This window comes from Sceloporus occidentalis, unplaced genomic scaffold (assembly GCF_023333645.1).
Source record: "Sceloporus occidentalis isolate IW3139 unplaced genomic scaffold, rSceOcc1.0.p SCAF_3, whole genome shotgun sequence".
In the NCBI taxonomy this organism is placed as follows: domain Eukaryota; kingdom Metazoa; phylum Chordata; class Lepidosauria; order Squamata; family Phrynosomatidae; genus Sceloporus; species Sceloporus occidentalis.
Window position 1 is genome coordinate 100268001 of NW_028316983.1, and position 21231 is coordinate 100289231.

A 21231-nucleotide genomic window follows, 5' to 3' on the forward strand; every position below is an offset into this window, starting at 1 on the left:
TTCAACGTTCAAATGTAGCTTGTATTAAATTAATTCAAAAGAGGGGAGAAGAGCGAAAGGGGTGGAATCGTGTCCTTCCTTCTAGGTGCCGGTAAGAGCAAACTGCTGCAATCTCCCCTAGCTTGTGTTCATTAACAATTTTTGCCATCTTGACCACACTCTTATTTTTCTTGGCCACACATTTTCCAGTTTTCTTCTGAAAAGGCAAAGGGTAGGCAGCCAAAGGAGGAAATGGCCTGGCATTGGCCACTCAAAAATTGTCCACCCCTGTTCTAAGAAACCTGGAAACCGTGAAAGATGATTTCATCATTTCCCCGAAGGGTGCCTTTTTCTCCATGCAGTGTGATCAGTTCTCTTCTCCCATTGGCAAATTGAATCACCTTCCTTCAGAAAAGCAAGAGGACCTCGACAGTCTTGGTGGGTAGGGTTGCCATATCCCGCCAGGGGGCGGGACAATCCCGGTTTGGGCGGTGCCATCCCGGTCCCGGTCCGGTTTGGCGCCCAAACCGGGACGGCCCCGCCCACCGCAGCCACCTCAGCCGCCGCGGCGGCTCCAAGGCCTTGCTGAGGCCTGGGAGGGCTCTCCGCGGTTGGAGCTCCAGCCGCGGAGACGCTCCCTCCCGGGCCCCAGCGAGGCCAGGGAGGAGGAGGAGGCGGCGGCCGCTTCCCACCGCAGCAATCACCGCGATGAGGGGCGGCCTCCGCCTCCTTCCCGGCCTGGGAGCCGGCCGAGGCTTGCTCCCAGACCGAGAGGAGGAGGAGGCCGCTTCCCACCGCGGCAATCACCGCGATGAGGGGCGGCCTCCGCCTCCTTCCCGGCCTGGGAGCAGGCCGAGGCTTCCTCCCAGGCCAGGAAGGAGAGGGAGGCCGTTTGCCACCACGGCGATCGCCGCGATGACAGGCGGCCCTGGCCCTCCTTCCCGGCCTGGGAGGAAGCCTCGGCCTGCTCCCAGGCCGGGAAGGAGGCGGTGATCGCGGGCGCTCTCCTCCCTCCTTCCCGGCCCCTATGGAGGCCCAAGCCTTCACAGAGGCCGGGAAAGGGAGTGGGGGCCGGGAGGAGGCTGCTTCCCACCGTGGTGATCGCCGCGATGAGGAGCAGCCCTTGCATCCTTCCCGGCCTGAGAGGAGGCCGAGGCTTCCTCCCAAGCCAGGAAGGAGGAGGAGGACAAGGTTTTAAAATGTAGGACCTTTAAAAAAAATGGTCCTACATTTTTAAGCCTTGTCCTACATTTGTCCCGGTTCGGAGCTCCTCATTTATGGCAACCCTATTGGTGGGTCAACTAGGAAGGCCTCATAGAGGCCTAATCTGGCTCATGAACCAAAAGGACTCTATTCCTACTTGACCAAAACTGATAATTTCTTTTTCAGAGGAGAACAGAGTTTCAATGCTAGTTTCTGTGGCTCAAGGACTTTCAAGTTCTAGGGCCATTGAACAACACCTTTCTTTCATTTTTTTTCATCTCTGAAACATCTGTAGTGACCTTTCTTATGGGTTCAGAGGGCTGGCATAAGGCATTTTGCTGGTTGAGGCAAAGAATTAAATAGCATCCTATTCCAAAATCAAGGGGTATAGTATTTTCTGTTAGCTAGCCATCCAAGTTATTTAGAGATCTAATACCAAAAACCTCATTCATTTCTTTTTCACTGCCTCTCTGTGCTAGAAATTAGATCATTCTGAAATTAGAACGATCATCTTCCCAGAAGAATTAATGGTGCTACTATAGTCTTACAGTAACTGTATTAAGAATATGTAGTTTTAGGCTCCACTCTTACGTAGTTACATTGGACTGGGAACAGACCGTCACACACTGATTCTGTGCCAAGTGCTTGGTTTCTAAAATGTATCCAAGTTTGCAAAATGGGGCAGATGTGGGCAGAGGATGGGAAAAGAATGGGTGTCCAACTGATATCAAGGTAAATGTCTCAATTAGCAACTAGATAGACAATATCCGCTAGAGGCTTATGAGATTTATGCAATTTGATTTTTCATGGAAAGCTCACAACACTACTGGACATTGTAAGATAGATGTGTCAGCAACTGCATTTTTCTCTGGTTCAATGTATACCCAGTAATACTATTTCATAAGTAGCCTCTCAGAAAGGCCTATATAACTGGGATGAGGAACAAGTGATCCTCCAAATGTTTCTGGACTGCAGCTCCTATGATCCCTCACATCTGGCAGTGCTAGCTGGGAATGATGGGAGTTGCAATCCAACAACATTTGGAGGTCTCACCCATTCCCCATCCCTAGCCTGTCACTCTGAATCTAACATTGATTTGGGGTGGGACAACTCTGTATTTTACCCTCACTGAAGTCAAGATAGAAGGATGCTGGGCAGGTCTGTATTTCCAATGAACAATAAGATCTGTTATAGTGTTTTTCTCATCAATGTTTGCCTCACTTTGCACATTTGCATTTTATTAGTTTCTGCCTTCATCACAATTAAGCTTGATATCGTGGTTCCTTGTCTGGCATCATAAATAGCCTTAAAGCCATTTCATTGGAAAAGCTCATCAAACAGATAGCTTTGAGCAAACAATGTGGCTGACAGTTGGGACCCGAGTTCTCCAACTGTCCTCATGTTTAATCAGGAGGAGGCTGTCATTGCTGCTGCCCTTGTTATAAACCAATAATATGGGATGGATGGACATGGTAAAGTTACCCCAACTAGTGCAGGATCCCCAATGTAAACTAGTGCTACAGAAATAGACCTCGGACACATACAGCTTTTATGAATAAACACAGGAGAGAATCCTATTAAAGCAATACTGATTGGACGGTAAGGATTCTAATGGCTGCTGTATATAAAACCACACTTGGGCCTAGCAAACGTACTGGGAGCACTGGATGATGCAAATTTGTGGTGCCTAAACAAGGAAGCAAATCTGATCAGTATCCAGACTAGGGACTTCTGAAAATCCTACATATGCTTTCCACAGAAGAATGGGACAAGCATGCTGTTTTGCAAGTAACATTTTTTCAAAAGGCCAGTTGAGTCAATAACCTTCTTCTTCACAACCTTCTGATGCTTAGGCTTTTCTGAATGTATAATACACTGCACTAAAGGGAAAGAAGACAATGTGGAAACATATGTGGCTTTGAAAAATGAGAATGAATGGTGTAGCATGGCTTCCCCCAGTCTGGTCCCCTTGAGATGTTTTAAGAATAAAAACCCTTTCATCCTCAGCCAGAAGGAGCATGAGAGCTGTAGTTCAAAATATCTGGAGGGCATCAATTTGAGGAAAGTTGGAGTGACAGAACACATTTCCCTACTTCATTCCTTTGGACACCCCTACCATGTTCACCAACTAAGTGTGTGCCATGGTCTGTCTGGAGCTCGTACCAACAGAAGGCATTAATCAAGGTAAAAGGCTGCCTTTTTATCCCCAAAAGTAGGAAAGGTGAATCTATCTTGGGAGACATAAAGGATGCAGGACTCACCTGTATGGATGAAAGTGTGTTTCTTCATGTCAGATTTCTGGTGGAATCTCTTCCCACAGTACTGACATGGATAAGGCCGGGTATCTGAGTGGATGAGGAGGTGGGTGGATAAGGTAGAGGATCTCTTAAAGCTTTTACCACAGATCTTACAGTCAAAACTGCGTTCCTGTAGAAAGAAAACAGGTTTTAATGCACTGCATTTAATGCACCTTTTGTTCTTCAGAAATATATTTTGTTATGTTAATTTGAATTGTAAGAAAAGAAAAAAGAAAAGGGAGCTTTGCCCATCTCAGAAGGCTAAGGCGCTGCGGATTCCTAGCGAGCATGTCCTTCATCATCACACATATCCTGGTTTACTTCATTATTCATTCATTTATTATTTTAAAAAATTAATATTACCTTTCTAACAAAAAACCAGGAAAGACACCTGTACTAACTCTATTTTTCAGATTGCAGAGGTTTTTCCTACCTTCACTGGCTCCCCCATGTGACCAATAATCAAGTCTTAATCCTATTGATAAGTCTCAGTTACATTAAACCTATACAGTCCTTGAGATCTACTTATACAGTGGGCCCTAGGTATCCTCTGGGATTTGGTTCCAAGACCCACACACACACAGATATCAAAATCCATGGATGCTCAAGTTCCATTAAAAACAGTGACATAATAAAATGATGTCCCTTATACAGTATAAAATGGCTAAATCAAGGTTTGCTATTTGGAATTAACGTATGTCTTTTTGGGATATTTTCAAGCTGGAGATGCTTCAATAAAGAATCTGTGGCTGGCTGTATGTCAACTCACCATTCAGCAATTGATTCATTAAGTCTGCTCTAGCTGAGATCAACGTGATTTAGGCCAGACTCAGAGCATATTGGACTGGATGAATTCTGAATGAAGCAATTCAAGAGGAAACTATTCTAGCCATTGATCTTCAGTGGTATAATGGCAACATTCCTGCACTAGCTGAGTTCCTCATTCAGTTTAACAGGGATTGCAATTCTCTGCTCTTATCCACCCCTATGTTCTTGCTAAATTATTGCACTGGAGTGGATGCAGAAGCACACACTTGCAAGGGCTCTGGAAGTGAATGTTTGGGCCATTTTGAGACATTATTAGGTGTACCACTGAGCTGCTGCCATGCAGTTTTTGTCATAAGCTGATATGTTCAGGATGTAATTCTTCATCATGGCCCCATTCCCACTGGGGCATTTGCACCGGGCAGACCTGTTACTTCTCAAAGAAAGCAATGAGGAAGTTTAGCAATTTTCTTCCTGTGAAATCCACACAGTCCTCAAATCCTATGCACAATTCAGAATTCATTCTGTACAAATTCACATCTGTTTGATTTGATTAGGAAACAGAACTTTCTACACAGGAATATGTAGAAATATTATTTTACACGTTTCCTGTGCAGGAAATGTTATTTTCTGCACAAAGCAATCAGAATACTAATTTTTCACAGAATAAGTCCTGAACTGAGAAAATTCTCATCACTGCTGGATTCTTCTCTTCATGGTTTCCAAACATTTGAAGTGTTTTCCAACCATTTTTCAAAAATTATTTCCATCCCTAGGTATTTTAGTACCAGAAAGAATGCAAATCTGAGACCTTTTTCGATGGAATAGACATACAAGCCAATGTAAATTTACTGTATGCCACATAAATCAATTTAAGGTAGTCTATGCAATTCCTGGATATACCTCCATAAGTTTGATCCTGAATTCTGATTGTTTTTAACTATGCTTTTAACTTAATCTTGTTTCAATGGTGATCCTGTTTTGTGTCTTTTAATGGTGTTCTTCTTGTATCTACCGTAATATTATATATAATCTGATTGGTAGAGATTTAAATCAAATAAGTAACCAAACAAAGACCGTGAGTGAGAGAAAGAGAAAGTCCTTAGCTTTAATTCTTGTAGTCCAGGCTAAAGGTACCTAAAATTAAAAGATATTATAAGGTATATTTTGTTTTGTTTTTTAAACCAGAGTACATGTATTTTCCTTTTTAATTATTGCTTAAATAGTCCTCTCCAGATACGGCTCTGGACATATCAAGTTCAACTGAAATTAAAAAGACTTTCCACAAAAGGACTCATGCTAAAGTAAATGCTTATTTAGACCATTTTTTAATCATATGGAATTGGGGATAATTCAAACATATGGGATTTAACTTTTCTTTTGATTGGCATTCTGATCCTAAGAATGTTTGCTCCAAACTACCAAGCTAATTTCTCACAATTAGAAAGTTCTCACTAGTGCCTTATTGATCAGAATTACTCCTACCAATCGCATGGCAGCTACTGTTTCCATTTGGGGAAAGAGGAATTACATCCACAGCCTATGGAATTTGAAGGTTTTGTTTTGTTTTGTTTCAATGTGTTGGGATCTGTCATTATTCAGCTTGCCAACAAGAAGTGGCTTATTTTCACATTGGGCCCTTCTACAACTCTAAGTGCATTATTATTATTATTATTATTATTATTATTATTATTATATTTATTCATATCCCATCTTCCTCCTGGTACATGGACTCAAGGTGGCTAAGAAAATTTAAAACAGTCTAGATTATGAAGGCCATCAAAAACCATGTCCACATGATGGCTTTCCAAGGAAGTATTATTGGTAACATTTTTACTGCAAGCATTGTCTGATCACATAGAATAGGCAGACTTCCCTCGCCAGGAACTACAAGCCACATTGTTGTTGTTTGTTGCTGTTGTTGTTTCTGACTTAAGACAACCCTGTCACGGGGTTTTCTTGGCAAGATTTGTTCAGAGGAGGTTAGCCTTGCCTTCTTCTGAGGCTGAGAGAGTGTGATTTGCTCTAAGTCACCCAGTGGGTTTCCATGACTGAGCAGGAATTCAAACTCTAGCCTCCAGGGTTGTAGTCCAATACTCAGACCACTGCACCACACTGGCCACATTATTCCCAACCAAATTGGATGTTTTAATCCATCATATTTGGAGGTCATCACATTGGGAAAGACATCAAGGGCCTCTCTACCAATTGTGAGAAAGGTGAGATATTAATTAATTAATTTGCATGGAGTTATATAAATAATTCTGCAGTATCAGCTGTACAAAGCCACCCAGCTTCTGCGATAGAAACTGGTTTGAGGTTGCTTCCTCATGAAAGGTGGGCAGGACTGTAACATAGGAAATATTGCCAGTTTGGTCCTTTAGTTAACCTTTGTCCAGTTATGCAGTGATCAGTCCATGTGTCCCTGACTCCCTTAGCATTCTCACCTGTGAGTGCACAGCTTTATGCTGCTCCAAGCTAACAGCATGGCCAAACGTCTTGCCGCACATTTCACAAGCAAAGGGCCTGGTGCCACTATGTGAACGACGAACATGCACCTCCAAGCCATGTGGGGTGGAGAAGACCTGAGAAAGGAGAGAAAAGCAATATGGAGATTCAGCATTGAATATCATAGCAGATTTGGAGCCCAGGATCTTGGCAAGAGTGAGCACAGAGTTTGGCAGTGTATTAGTACTAAGTTCCAGCTCATGGATGACCCAAGTTATTTGGGTGCCTGAGGTGGAGGAGCAAATTGTGGCCCCCACACACAGCAAAGACAAAGGTACATGTGAGTTAGAAAATCTAAGAAGTACATCCCCTTCCCACCCATCTCTGGTAAAAATTGAATAATAACAAATGGTATAATTAACAATTTGCTGCTATGTTGTGACAACCAAAATCTGCTGCCTGAGGCTTCATTCCATTCTGTTTAATGGTGAGGTCCTGATCTAGCAAAAGAAGATGACTACAAACTGGAATGCTAGCTTAGAAGTGAGTCTTGGTTGATAACTGATGCTGTTATAATATTTATTAGCTTCTTTTGTATGCTATTTGTTTATGCTTTTAGGCTACTCATTTTAAGTGTGTCTCTTTAGAAAGGTTGCAAAATATACTATTGTAACAAAACCTTCTCAAGAAGTGAACCAGTCTTGTAAAAGGTTGTGCACCTTTCACCCCCACTGCATATCAGCCACTGGGGAACAACAGTGTGGGGTGATATTGCCCTTGTGTTCTGCTCATGGACTCCCATAATAGGTCTTTGCTCTGACCTAAGCCTTCTTGTGCTGTTAAGAAAACTACTTAAGACAACCAGTTTACCAGGGCTAGTCATGTAACTTGCTCTGAAGCACTTCCTTCCCCTGGTCACAACTTCTATGGCTGCTGCCACACTGCAGGATTAATGCAGTTTGACACTGCTTGAACTGTCATGGCGCCATCCTATGGAATCTTGGGATTTGTTGTTTTTTGTGCACCAGAGAAAGCTAAATATCTCACGAAACTACAAATCCTAGATTTGCATAGCATTGTGCCATGACAGCTAAAGTGATATAAAATTACATTACCATGTATACTTGACTATAAGTCGACCTCATATGTAAGTCAAGGGCAGGTTTTGGGGCCAAAATAATGGATTTTGATATGACCCGTGGATAAGTCAAAGGTAAAACTTAGGGGGATATAATGAAGGATGTAAAGGATGAAGTGAAGGAAAACAATGCCAAAGAATTTACAAAATTCCAGCAAGCATAACTATTTGTGCTCATGCTAAAGGCTGGATGAATGAGAGAGTAGAAGGGGGTCAGTGCTTCCAGGGCAGGTGTGTGTCTGTGTGTGTGTGTGTGTGTATGTGTACACATGAGTTACATACCTATATTGACCTGTGGCTAAGTCAACTCAGGTTTTTTGGATCAATTTTTTAACCTACATTTCTAGGGTTATACATGAGTAGTAATTCTACAGTGTAGATGCAAACATAGTCAGAGACATCTTGTTAACAGCTTCTTTTTTTTACTAGCTTTCCTTGTGCCTTCCCATCCTTTTACCTGGGCCTTGCCCCACAGACGTTGCCACCGCAACTGAAGCTATTTTAAAGGGCCAGAGTAGGAAATGCAACACCACAGAAGGACGTATAGAACACAATTTCTACCTTGCTGCATTTGACACACTTGTAGGAACCACTGCTGAGCAACAGGGGGCGACAGAGGAGCTCTGATTCCAGTTTGATGCCACTTGCATTCTTCTCCTGCTGGAGTCCAGTGGGAGCCTCCACATAGATGCCAGGAGGTGCGGTTGGCCGCTCAAAGAGTCCAGGGGAGCCAAAGTCACCATAGAGTCCCAGGGCTGAGCTCCGCTCAGATCCAAAAAGACTGGGCTCAGTTCTCCGCTCACAGAAGAGACCAAGGGATGAGCTGCGTTCCAGAGCTGGGCAAGGCCTGTAGTTCTGTACAAAATGCCTCAGCTCAGAGTTTCCCAGACTACTCCATGCATAGGGTTTCAAGGGCACCGTGAAGGGGGACGCTTCATCTAAGGATGGACAAATTGAGCGCTCAGAAGCTGTTGAGACACAAAATTGAGAGGAGGTTGTTTGACACCATTCACTTTAAACATAAATATTGTTCAGCTTCTGGCCTGCTTTGTGACAAAACATACAGAAAGAGTTGCTTACTATCTTTGGAGGCATCTAGTTTCATGGTGAGTAGCCATGCTGGCTGGGAGGTCTACATGCCACATCACAATTTCAAAACATACCACCACTCCCACTTGTGTCTCTTTTGCAGACTTCCCCAATACGGTGACTGGACAATGCAGTTCAACATGGAAGGCACCAAGTTGTGGAAAGCTGGCCTACTATTTGAGTTAAATGCAGACTGCTCTGTCAGAACTAATGTGCAGTAGTACAAAACAAGCACCCTGGAGACAACTGGTGACAATAAACAAGCTTTCCTTGTCATACATGTAAACAACCGCTTCACTACAACCCACTCCTTACAGAATATCTACATTGCTTTGCAAGATTTCAGCATCACTTACTGCAAACAGCAACACTGACTATTTGTTTCATTTATACAAAAGAGGTCAGCTTTCCACTATGCACTATCTATCTCCCCTTCCCAAGCATGTAAAATTAAATGTATCCACTAAATTGTCCTTACTTCTGAAAGAAGTCTAGTGAACCACAAGATTAATTCTACTGTGTTAAACACATAGGATTAGGGGGGTCATTGAAGGCCTCCAAATTCCTATATTATAAGCATTCATCCGTTTTCTAAAACCTGGAGTATTTCTCAGATACAACTAATGATGTTACTCTTGATTCCCTCTTGTCTTGGTTTCTACTTGTCAGTTTTAGCAAGGAACCTTTAAGAAAAAGCAAGGAACAGCATAACATAGCTACCATAAGACAAAGCAGGAAAAGTGTTACCAAACTAAACTAATATTTAACCTCTGAGTTACTACTTATCAGATAGATGATCTCGTAACAATCAGAAATAAATGTAATAAATGTTGTTGAGCCTCCCTGAGGGAGAAAGGTGGGAAATAAGTGCAATAAATAAACAGATAATTAATATATAGGAGAATGGAAAGGAAAGGAATATAATGGAGGGGGCCTTTGTTCAAGAGGCCTTTGGAGTGTTGAATTTATCTTCCACAAAAGGGTGTAATAAAAGTAAAGGCAAATACCAACATAAGTTAGCATTAAAACTGTCAGTGATTTCATTTATTCCTTATATCTTATCTCTAAATGGGTATTGTCTAGCTATTCTGCTTCATGAAACATTTTTAAATATGAAGTATTAAAACTGATAATATACATGATCATACTTACATGATCATATCATTTCATTATTTACTTACTGAATACATAGCAACTGTCTCATTCAAATAGCCTACTTCAAGAGAGTCATGCCATGCCAAAATGTAGTGCATACTAATGGTGGGCTTTGATCCACTGTTAAGTCCAAAACTTGGGATATAAACTCTTCAAGAAATGGCAATGTCTCAGGCCAACTCCTAATAAAAATTTCTGCAGGTACCTATTTGGGTATTTTGAAAAGCTGGCCCTTTCAGATATAGCACTGTTATTCCACTGTAATTTCCATGGTCCCATCCCAGGGAATCCTGGCATTTCCAGCTTAAGGGAGGGACTTTTAGCATTCTCTGCCAGAGAGCTCTTCTGGTGCCTCACCAAAACTACAAATCCCAGAAGCCAAGGTAGTTTAAATGGATGATAGCACTAGACTATAATTAGGGAGTATGAAAGGGCCCCTGGCAAGAGTTTTGACTTTGCAACACCCAGCTTGGCCAACCTTGTGAACACCCAATTTCTAGAGAGAGAGAAAACAACCCAGGTGTCAGTTCTAATATTCTCACCTTTCACCACATTTGTAGCTTCATTGGTGGAAATGCTCAAATGTGTCAGCAATTTCCATTCCTGACCAAAACTGAAAACAAAACGTCTACATAAAAAGTTCTCCTATACCTTTTTTCCCCCCCATTTTTCTTTTGGTCAGATCCACCAATACCATATAGTGCTCCCCAAAAATATGGAGGGACAAAGAAGGATGAAACTCTGTAGTGTCAATCAATGAGAAGTCTGTACAGGAAAGTTAGGGAAGATGTGACCCTACAGATATTGGATTGCAGCTCCCAGAATCCCCAATGATTAACTGTGTTCAACAGGGCTGATGGGAGTTGAAATTCAACTACATTTGGACAGCCATATGCTTCCCTGCTCTGGTAACAATGACAAGGGATTTGAGGAAGGCAAGCAGATCTGGGCTTGGGATAAATAAATATATTGGAAGGATTGTATGTAGAAGTCCCAAAGACCCATGTCTCCACTCATCCCTCCTCATATTCCCATAGTATGCCTTTCTCCAGCCTGGCACCCTGAAATTGCAGTGAATTGAATATTTGAAATCATTTAGGATTCACTAGTGCTGCACCTGCACTGAAGGAATAATCCAGTTTCCACCACTTTCACTGCCATTGCTCATTGCTGTGGAATTCTGGGAAATACAGTTTGTTGCGGCACCAGAGCTCTCTACAGAGAGGAGGCTAAATGTCTCACAAAACTACAGTTCCAAGAAATCCATAGCATTGAACCAGGGCAGTTAAAGTGGTGCAAATATATATATATATATATATATATATATATATATATATATATATATCACATAATGCAGAATTAATATTGTAAGCATCACTAGAAAGAAAATTCACTTCACTGACATATTATCTATACAACGAACTGCTTTCGATACTTTTTGAGACTAAAATGTTCTCAAACATCCTGGTCATGTGTTCTTTTACAATCAAGGATCTTGATTTTTTCAGCCACAGATTTCCTTTCTTTCAAGTCCTGCGCAGTTTTAAAGGGACCAAACTAGACTAATATAATGAAAAGTACATACACAAAATGACTGTATTAAACATACAAAGCATAAATCCTCAATATGCAAACACATGGCAGTATACAGCATTTAATTTCTCATCCTGTTGAGTTTGCTTTCCTCCAGTCAGAAAAGAATAGGGTTATTGTTACAAGGAGCTGCACTGCTGAGATCCAAATGGAAAAATATCCATTTATGTTTTAAAATTGTAAATCTGTGCTTTTAAAAACTCGCAAGGTGGGCGTTGGTTGTCTTTTTTCACTCTCATTGCAGAGGGTGACCAGATGCCAGCCTCAAAGGAGGACAAGGCACCATAAAATGCAGGACGCTATAAAAGCTAAAAACACTAATTTAAATCTAAATTCATGCTTCTTTAACATGCTCAAAATGGAGGACATTTTGGAATTTCTCCTGGACAGAGGGTTGAAATGTAGGACAGGTCCTGCAAAAGGAGGACATCTTGTCACCCTGTAAGTGCACCTATTAACCATTTATGCCATGATGTCTGTGCTACCGCCCCACAATGGTCTACGAATCAAAGGCCACTCCGAAGGCAATGATCATTTTCTGTACATCTTTGCTTTCCAGTTCTCTCTGTCCTCACTGTTTTAAAGCCTGCCCTCTGTATGCATGTCTTCCTGCTAACTTCAGCTTAATGCTTCATAGGAGTTTATCACACTGGGGCTGATTTTGACATTAAATGTAGATTAAAGTGTATTTAAAGCATCCCACAAATGAAGTGGGAATGGCGGGTATTTGCACAAATGATTATCACATGCAATTGCGCAAATAAAGTAATATCGGCAATGCAGTGCTGCTGAAATCCCGAAAGTATAAAGGTGTGTATTAATGCTTCTTTGTGATCACTTTAATAACAGGTTTTGTGTGACGTCTTGGATATTCATGGTATAAACTCTCAATCTCCTTCGTGTGATAAACTCCATATATTTGTGGAAGTAGACTCCAGGGGTACCAAAGCTCAGGTGCCCTTATAGATTTATTCATCCTTTATAATGCCACTGGAGCCTTTGTTGTTTTGGTTGCAAGCAACAGGCCAGGGTTATTTCTCCAGGAATGGCTACCTTCAGTACTGGAATAGATAGGGAGCTTTGGGGCGGCTACCCTTGCATCCGCTCTGCGGAAATAATCCACTTTGGCACCATTTTAAGTACCTTTGCTCAATGCAATGGAATTCCAAGAGCTGGAATTCGGTGAGACACTTAGCCTTCTCTGACAGAGTGCCACAACTAACTACAGATCCCAGAATTCCATAGCATTGAACCGTGACAGTCAAAGTGGTGTCAAACTGGGCTATTCCTGCAGTGCGGATGCAGCCCTGGCTGCTTACCTCTTCAGAGGCAGATCCTCTGGCTTGCCAAGGATCAAAAGCAATATGATGCTCATGTATGTGAGCATGTGAAAGATACCAAGGTCCTGGGCTGCCTACTTCTTTGTTTCTGTTGCTTACAAGCCCTTCATTCCTTTTTCATGGTGATACAGCTGTCCCTGCAATAACAATAATGACAGCCATAGCAAGTGTTTTCAAAAGGGTGGTTTGTGGCACCTTTGAAAATAACAGGCTTATATTTTCAAATGAACTTTCCTGGATTGTCTCAGATCCATGGAAGAAGGCTTTAGCTGCATTTAGGCACACTGTGTAACAGAACTGGCAGAACTAATAAAACTGGGTGAAGAAAATGACATGCATTTTACTGACAACACCCCAATGATCCAAATGTCTGAACGCATCAGGATAGATGGCAGAGGGATATCAATATCTAAGTGCCTCATATTCTGCAAACTGAAAAGTGGGACCATTTTTGTTCAAGCAGGCTGACGACTCTCAGATAAATATCTATGTGATGGCAGTCCCACCTAATCCTTTTGCTAGTGGAAAGATGTGGCCAGTGGGCACTTGGATCACCTCCATCTTCCTTCATTTCTAAGGGACTGGTGGCAATAAAACTAAGTAAGAGCCAGCCATAAAACTACTTTACAAAGCAGGGGCAGCCCTTTCAAGGATGATTTTTAGGGGAGGGAGGGTGGCACTTTTCTGCTTCTTGGAAACCAAACCTATCTCGGTTTGAGCCAGCTGGTTTCCTCCTTGTTTTCTGCCACAGAGATTTCTTGCACTTTGATAGCATATGATTTGCCCTCCTGCTTGGATGGGAAAGGGCCAGCAAAGAGCAGCTGCTGCTGCAAAGGAAGGAATGGCAAAGCCACCTCTGAGTCTCCCTTGCCTACGAAAACCCTATGAAGTTGATGGGGTCCCCATAAGTCCAGAGAGGAATGAAGGCACAAGGCACTGTCCCTCCAACAGGGATTCTGTCCCCTGCTTTAATGTTCCTTCTCACATTTCTAGCATTGCAGCAATAGCTTCCTCCCTTGAACCTTTAGGGATACAGTTCATGGACCCCAAGGAAGGAGTCAGGCAAGGAAAGAGAAAAGGGGGAGAGAGAAGGAAAGAAAGGGTAAAGAAAGAACGTTTCTTTCTTTCTTGGTGGCACCAAACCGGTTTATTTCTCCAGTGTGGACGCAGCCACCGTAGTTGGAGCGTTGGACCTGGGTTCGAGTCCCTGCTCAGCTCTGGGACCTTGGGCAAGTCACACTCTCTCAGCCTCAGAGGAGAGCAGTCGCCAGCCTCCTTGGAACAAATCTCGCCCAAACAAACAAATCCCAAGCCTTAGGGTCGGAAACGAGTGGAAGGCACACAACAACAACAACAACAACAACGGGTTTAAAAAAACCCTTTGTCGGATGAAGCAGGCAGTGGGGCTTCGGCTGCATCCGCACTGCAGAAATAACCCAGGTCGGCATCGCTTTCAAACTGTTACGGGAGTTTGGAAACTGGAGTCTGTGGTGGCGGAGGATGAGGGAAGGAAAGGAAAGGGAAACGAGAGAGGGAAAAAGAGAGAAAGAGGAAGGAAGGAAGGAAGGAAGGAAGGAAGGAAGGAAGGAAGGAAAAAGAAAGTAAGAAAGAAGAAAAGCATAGGGAGTAAGGGTAAGGGAAGGAAGAAGGAAGGAAGGAAAAGAGAAAGGGAAGGGGAGAAAGAAAGAAAGAAGGTGAAGGAAGGAAGAATGGAAGGGAAGGGAAGGGAAGGGAAGAAAGAAAGAAAGAAAGAAAGAAAGAAAGAAAGAAAGAAAAACGAAGGAAGGGGAAGAAAAAAGTAAAGGGAAGGAAGGAGAGGAGGGGAGAAGGAGAAAGAAAGAAAGAAAGAAAGAAAGAAAGAAAGAAAGAAAGCAGGCAGTCTGGAAAGCAAGGATGGAAGCAGGCTGCAAGTCTCCCCAAGAAGCTGCCACTCCCGGAATGGCTAGCCCTGCTGTGTCTGCCCCGAAGGGAGGGCCAGGGCCCCGGTCTGTCTTACCTGGGGAGACGGAGGGCGAGGGGGGTCTCCAGAGGTCTTCCTCTTCCTCTTCTTCCTCTTGCAGGCTCTGGGGCGCCGCGGGGGTCTCTCCTCCTGCTGCGGGGCTTCCCTGGCAGGAAGGGGGCAAGGAGTCCGAAGCGTCGTCCGAAGAGGAAGAGAAGGCGCCCGGCGGAGGAGGAGGAGGAGGAGGAGGGGGATCCGGAGGGGCTCCGAGGAGGAGAAGGGAACAGGAGGACTCTGCGGGAGAGAGAGAGAGAGAGAGAGAGAGAGAGAGGCCGCGTCAGGGAGGGAAGGAAGGAAGGAAGAAAGAAAGAAAGAAAGAAAGAAAGAAAGAAAGAAAGAAAGAGGAAGAGAAGGAAGAAAGGAAGGAAGGGAAGGAGGAAGAGAAGAGAAGAGGAGGAAAGGAAGAAAAGGGAGGGAAGGAAGGAAGGGAAGAGAAGAGGAAGAAAGGAAGAAAAGGGAGGGAAGGAAGGGAAGGGAAGGAAGGGAAGAAAGAAAGAAAAGAAATAAAGAGGAAGAGGAAGGAAGGAACGAAAAAAGAAAGAAAGAAAAAGGAAGAGAAGGAAGAAAGAAAGGGAAGAAAGAAAGAAAGAAAAGAAGGAAAGAAATTAGAAGGTAAAGGGAAGGAAGGAAGGAAGGAAGGAAGGAGGAAGAGCTCAAGGCCGCATCTGCACCGCAGGAAACATCCGCGCTCACCCCGCTTTCTCTGCCAGGGCATCCTGGGAATTGTACTTTGGGGGGGGGGCACCAGAGAAGACTGCATAATCTCTGGCAAAAGCAGCCCCCTGAAACTCCTGGCAGACGGAGGGAGCCAGGGCAGCTCAAGCGGTGCCATCCTGGACTGGTTCTGCAGCGCGGACGCAGAAGACACTTTGGCTGGAAGACCCTTTGAGTCCCAATGATGGGGGAGAGAAGTGGGGTACAAAGCAGGAGTAAGAATAATCTTTTTAATTATATTGTGTCTTTAGACTGTAAGACACTCCCAATTTGGGAGGAAAGCCGGGGTACAAATAATAATAATAATAATAATAATAATAATAATAACAAGTTTTAAATTATACGGTGCTTTTAGGCTGTAAGACGCTTTGAGTCTCAATTTGGAGGGGAAAGAGGAACTACAAATAAAGGTAATACTGTAATAATAATAATAATTCTAATAATATGTGTTTTTAATTATACTGTGTTTTTAGACTGGAAACTGCTTTGAGTCCCAATTTGGGAGAAAGTGGGGTATTAATAGTAACAATAACAATAACAATAATAATAATAGGACTGGGTGGCCCTCGGGGTCTCTTCCAATGCTATGATTCTATGGTTTTAGGATTCTATCTAAATGGTGTCAACCTGGATCGCTTCTGCCGTGCGGATGCAGCCGAAATAAGGCAGTCTGACACCGCTTGAAGGGCCCTGGCTCCATCCTACCTTCAAGGAAACTGTAGGGACATGAACCAAATAAAAGCAAGGGGAAGACTAAACTCATCGAAATCTAAAGTGATGCTTCTAATCCCTCCTGTAGAGAAGGTAAGAATGGAGGACATGTCCTGGGAAAGGAGGGCGCCTGGTCATGGCGGGACGGAAGGCAGGGATGGAGGACAGGGCTTGGGAAAGGAGGACCTCGGAGAGTGGTGGAGTCTCCTTCCTTGGAGGTCTTGAAACAGAGGCTGGATGGCCATCTGTCATTGGATTTGATTGAGAGTTCCTGCATGGCAGAAGGAGGTTGGACTGGGGGCCCTGGGGGGGGGGTCTCTTTCAACTTCTGGGAGAGAAGGCGGGGATGGAGGGCAGGTCTTGGGAAAGGAGGACACTTGGTCCCCCTGAAGGCAGGGATGGAGGACCCGGGAGAGAGAGCGGAGGGCTGCTTTGCTGGGGAGTTCCTGCATGGCAGGAGGCTTACCTGCTTGGATGCGGGCGAGGACCCCCTGGAGGCTGAGGGCGGGCTCCCCTGCCTCCTCTGCCCCGCGGCGGGGCTGGTGGTAGCTGTGGGCCTTCTTGCTCTTCACCAGGAAGGAGCGGGGCATGATGATGGGGATAGAAGCTGCTGCTGCTGGGTCCTTCCTGGCGGCGGAGACCTTCTTTAAGCGCGGCCTGGCTCCGGCGGGGCGGGAGCTGCGGGGACAGAGCGGGCCTCCCATTGGTCGGGGGCGTGGCCGGGGGCGTGGCCAGGGACACACCCCCTCCAGGTGAGCCGCGCAGGTGAGCTGCTCCTCCCAACAACAACAACAACAACAACACCCACCAGACACGAAACAGGGGCATGGATCCCATGGCACCCAAAATGAGTGTTGCAAACTTTCGAAGCTCCAGTGACTTCTTCTCTCTATCAAAGCGGTTTTAAAATCGTTTCTAATAATAATTATTATTGTTATTAAAGTTGTGGTCGCTTTCCTGACCGGTTTCGCCCTCTTCCCAGGCTGGGATTTGGGAACTTCAGTGATCCGGAGCCTCTCCAGGAATCGAAGCGGGATTGTCGGAAAATGCGACTTCTTTGCTTTTCTGAATCGCTGCCCCTGCAATTCTATCTATTCTAGGGCTTCCTCCGCACTGCAGAAAGAATCCGGTTTGACCCCACTTTACGACACCAAAAACTACCCAGTCTCAGAATTACACCACTGTGGCAGTTAAAGCGGTGTGAAACCGGATCCTTTCTGCAGTGCGGATGCAGCCCAGGGCGATTCCATTCGGATCCTTTGGGAATGGACTTCCAAAGCCTCTATGATCATTGGGATATTTTATATATTTTATAATATCTCGATATATTGTCATCTTTGAATATATATATATATATATATATATATATATATAGTCTTCAATTCTGCTGATTCCCCCTCAATTGCCACAAATGTAATCCAAGCTGTCCTTTGCTCAACCACAAGCTATATTCCGTTTTGACACGAATGTGGCCGAGAAAAGAAAAACCTTGAGTTGTCGTTGTTGCTGCTGTTGTTGTGGTGGTTGTTACTGTTTAATAACTTCTATTTGTATTCCGCCTTTCCTTGCAGCAACGCAGCTCCAGGCGGTGGACTCCACTGGGTGGTTTGCGCTTAGACCGGAATGCTGTTTTCCTTGTCAGAGAAATCCCTTTCCTTTCAGAAACTTAGGGAAGTTCCCGTTGGGGACTACAAAGCCCAGAATCCTGCTGGATGGTGGATTCTGGGAGCTGAAGTCCGAAGAAGGAAGTCTCCCAGGGTCTGGGCCCTGGAGATGGAAGCTGGAGGCTTTGGGGGAACTGGAGAGCAAAGATTTCCCTTTCCTCCCAAGTTAACATTCCCTTCTAGCATTTATTTATTCATTTCATTTTTATGCCGCCTTTCTCCGAAAAAAGGGACCCAAGGCGGCGCACAAGAGTTTCTCAAAAATAAGGGAGGCTGAAGGGGGATAAAAAGGAACCGTCGGCTGTGCTTTGCTTAAGTTTAGCTTCTTTAAAAACGAATCCCTCTCTCAGTCTTTGCTAAAATAAATCATCCATTCCCTGAAGTTTTTAAGAAGATTATTCTCTTCCTGCCACTTTTCCAACGCTATCATTATTATTATTATTATTATTATTATTATTATTATTTCATAAATTAATATATATTAATAGTACAAGGTGTACTTTAACATAGTACAATGTGTACTATAATAGATCCATATTATATTGTATTATAATATATATATATTATAATGATAATATATTATTATATGATTATTATAATATATATATGTACATATATAATATATTATTATAATATATCATGATAATATATTATAATATTTATAATTAATATATTATTATTAATTAATATAAGTATTATATTAGAATAATTAATATATCAATATACAATATATTATATTATAATGATTAATCGAATAGAATTATTTTATTATAATAATTAATATAATAGAATAATTATAATAATTAATCTAATCTAATTATTATATTATATTCTCTCCTGCTGCCCTGTAATTTATTAGATATTAGTAAAACGATGTCTGCTTTATTATTGTATTGTAATATTCTGTGGAAAGACTTGAAGGCACACAACAACAGCAACAACAACTTCACTATAATATACAATTGTATATAAGCTTCTGTCTGAAGTCCTGATTTTCCTGAAAGGACAAAAGAGGGAGAGGGAGAGGGGTAGTCCGCCTTGAGTCCTGGTTTAGGGGAAAGGCAGCATATCAATCAAATCAATAGTAATAAGATATAAGAGAGATAAAATGGGGAGAAAGATGAACCTTACGCAAACATAAAAGGGATTCACTGTATCTGAATACAATGTCCTGTTACTGATCTGATTTCAACAATGCTCCATCCCCACCGCAGAAATAATCCACTTTGACACCGCTTTAACGACCATGGCTTCATCCTATAGAATCTGAGATTTGTAGGTCTTGCGAGGCCTTTAGCCTTCTTTCTCAGAGAGAGCGAGCTCTGGTGCCACAACAAACGACACTTCTCGGTATCCCAACAGAATGGAGCTACAGCACTTAAAGTGGTGTCAAGCGGCATTATTTCTCCAGTGCAGATGCACCCTTGGATGGCATTTCCCTTGCCTTTGGCAGGCAGATCCAACCTCCCTCAAATCTCTCTGGGGAGGTTATTCAAGAGGAAAGGGGAAGGAAGAATATTCAGAGCTGGGTTTTGTTTTTGCCGGTTTCTTCCTTGGTTTTTCTTCCTACAAGAGGTTGCTACTGTTTGGCGGTCTCCCATCCAAGTACCATCCACTGCTGCCCCTGCTTAGCTTCCGAGATCAAATAGGATGCGGGGCCTTTTGCGGTGGTTTAAGAGAATTAAACCAAAGTAAAAACATTTCAGTAAAAAAACATGATATAAAAGCATGCGCTATATAAAATATGCTCTCTCTCTCTCTCTCTCTCTCTCTCTCTATATATATATATATATATATGAGATATCAAATATGCTATGTATATGATATCTAGCTCTCTCTCTCTCTACATATATATAAAAGCATTTGCTATATAAAAAAATTACCTAATAAATATGTGATGTTTTTGGCACCACAATCTTACCACAACTTTATTGCACTTCGTTTTAGATCTTTTATTGTAAGCCGCCCTTTTAAACGTGGAAGAGAAATCCGAATAATATACACATTTTGTCATCATCTCTTAGGAATGAATGAAGGAAGGAAAGGTGGTGGCCGAAATACGAGTCACAAAACATCAGCCCCCGACTGATCTTGCTAAATAGGGTCAGCTCTGGTTAGTACCTGGATGGGAGACCGCCAACAAATCCTATAGTTCAGAGGAAGGAACGAGCCAAACCACCTCTGTGTGTCTTCCTTACCTAAAAGAAAGCCCTATGAAATGCATGGGATCATCATAAATCTAGCAAAGACACACACTTGCCTCCCTCCATTGTGTAATGCCATTTTTAATGACATTCGTAAGAATCTTGTCTTTTGGCATCACACTTTTGGACTGTCAACCCGGATTATTTCCGCAGTCCGGATGCACTTTAAACCAAATCCCAGGCTTCCAAGGCAATGGAACTGAGATCAAACTGCTATAATAACTGTGCCGTGTGGAAGGATTCACTCTCCTTTGTCCTTACAACAACCCTGAAAGGTTGACCAGGCCGAGAGAGACAAGACCTGAGTGGGGTTTCATGACTTATGAAGTCTGGGGCTGCATCCACACTGGAGAAATAACCCGGTTTGGCACCGCTTTAACTCATTGTCTGGCTCCAGGCTATGGGATTCTGGAGCTGGGATGATGGGAGCTGCGGTGCCCTGCAGCTGGCTGGGAGAAAGCCTCTTGCCTTCCAGCTGCTGCGCCAGGCAGCCTTGAAGAGCAACAGCGGATCGATGGCTGGCCTTATCGCCTCTCCTTATCGATCCCAAAGGCCTCCCTCCCAAAGAGCCAGGGGAGGAAGGGGAGGACCCAAGGGGCATCCACATGGCACCACTGGAGCAGTTTGATACCACTTTCCCAGCCACCACTCCATCATCATCATCATCATCATCATCATCATCATCATCATCATCATCATGGGAGCCAGTGTCAGTTTGTACCACTTTCCCAGCCATCGCTCCATCATCTTCAACATCATCATCATCATGAGGTGATATGATAGCCCTGTTTAAATATTTGAAAGGATGTCATATTGAAGAGGGAGCAAGCTTGTTCTCTGCTGCTCCAGAGAACAGGACCTGGAACAATGGATGCAAGCTACAGGAAAAGAGATTCCACCTGAACATTAGGAGGAACTTCCTGAGAGTAAGG

At 43.4% G+C, this 21231-nt stretch overlaps 1 protein-coding gene across 1 annotated transcript in view; it reads right to left on the bottom strand.

Moving 5' to 3' along the window:
- The window catches only part of LOC149316479 (zinc finger protein Gfi-1-like), a 29694-nt gene that overhangs the window by 2080 nt on the left and 6383 nt on the right, over positions 1-21231 (bottom strand). The window contains exons 2-6 of the mRNA XM_089518716.1: positions 16898-17109; positions 15004-15240; positions 8392-8798; positions 6692-6829; positions 3444-3609 (exon numbers count right to left, since the gene is read on the bottom strand). Coding sequence (XP_089374842.1) covers positions 3444-3609; positions 6692-6829; positions 8392-8798; positions 15004-15240; positions 16898-17021 — 1072 coding nt within the window. The 5' untranslated portion in view covers positions 17022-17109. The remainder of the gene's footprint in view (positions 1-3443; positions 3610-6691; positions 6830-8391; positions 8799-15003; positions 15241-16897; positions 17110-21231) is intronic.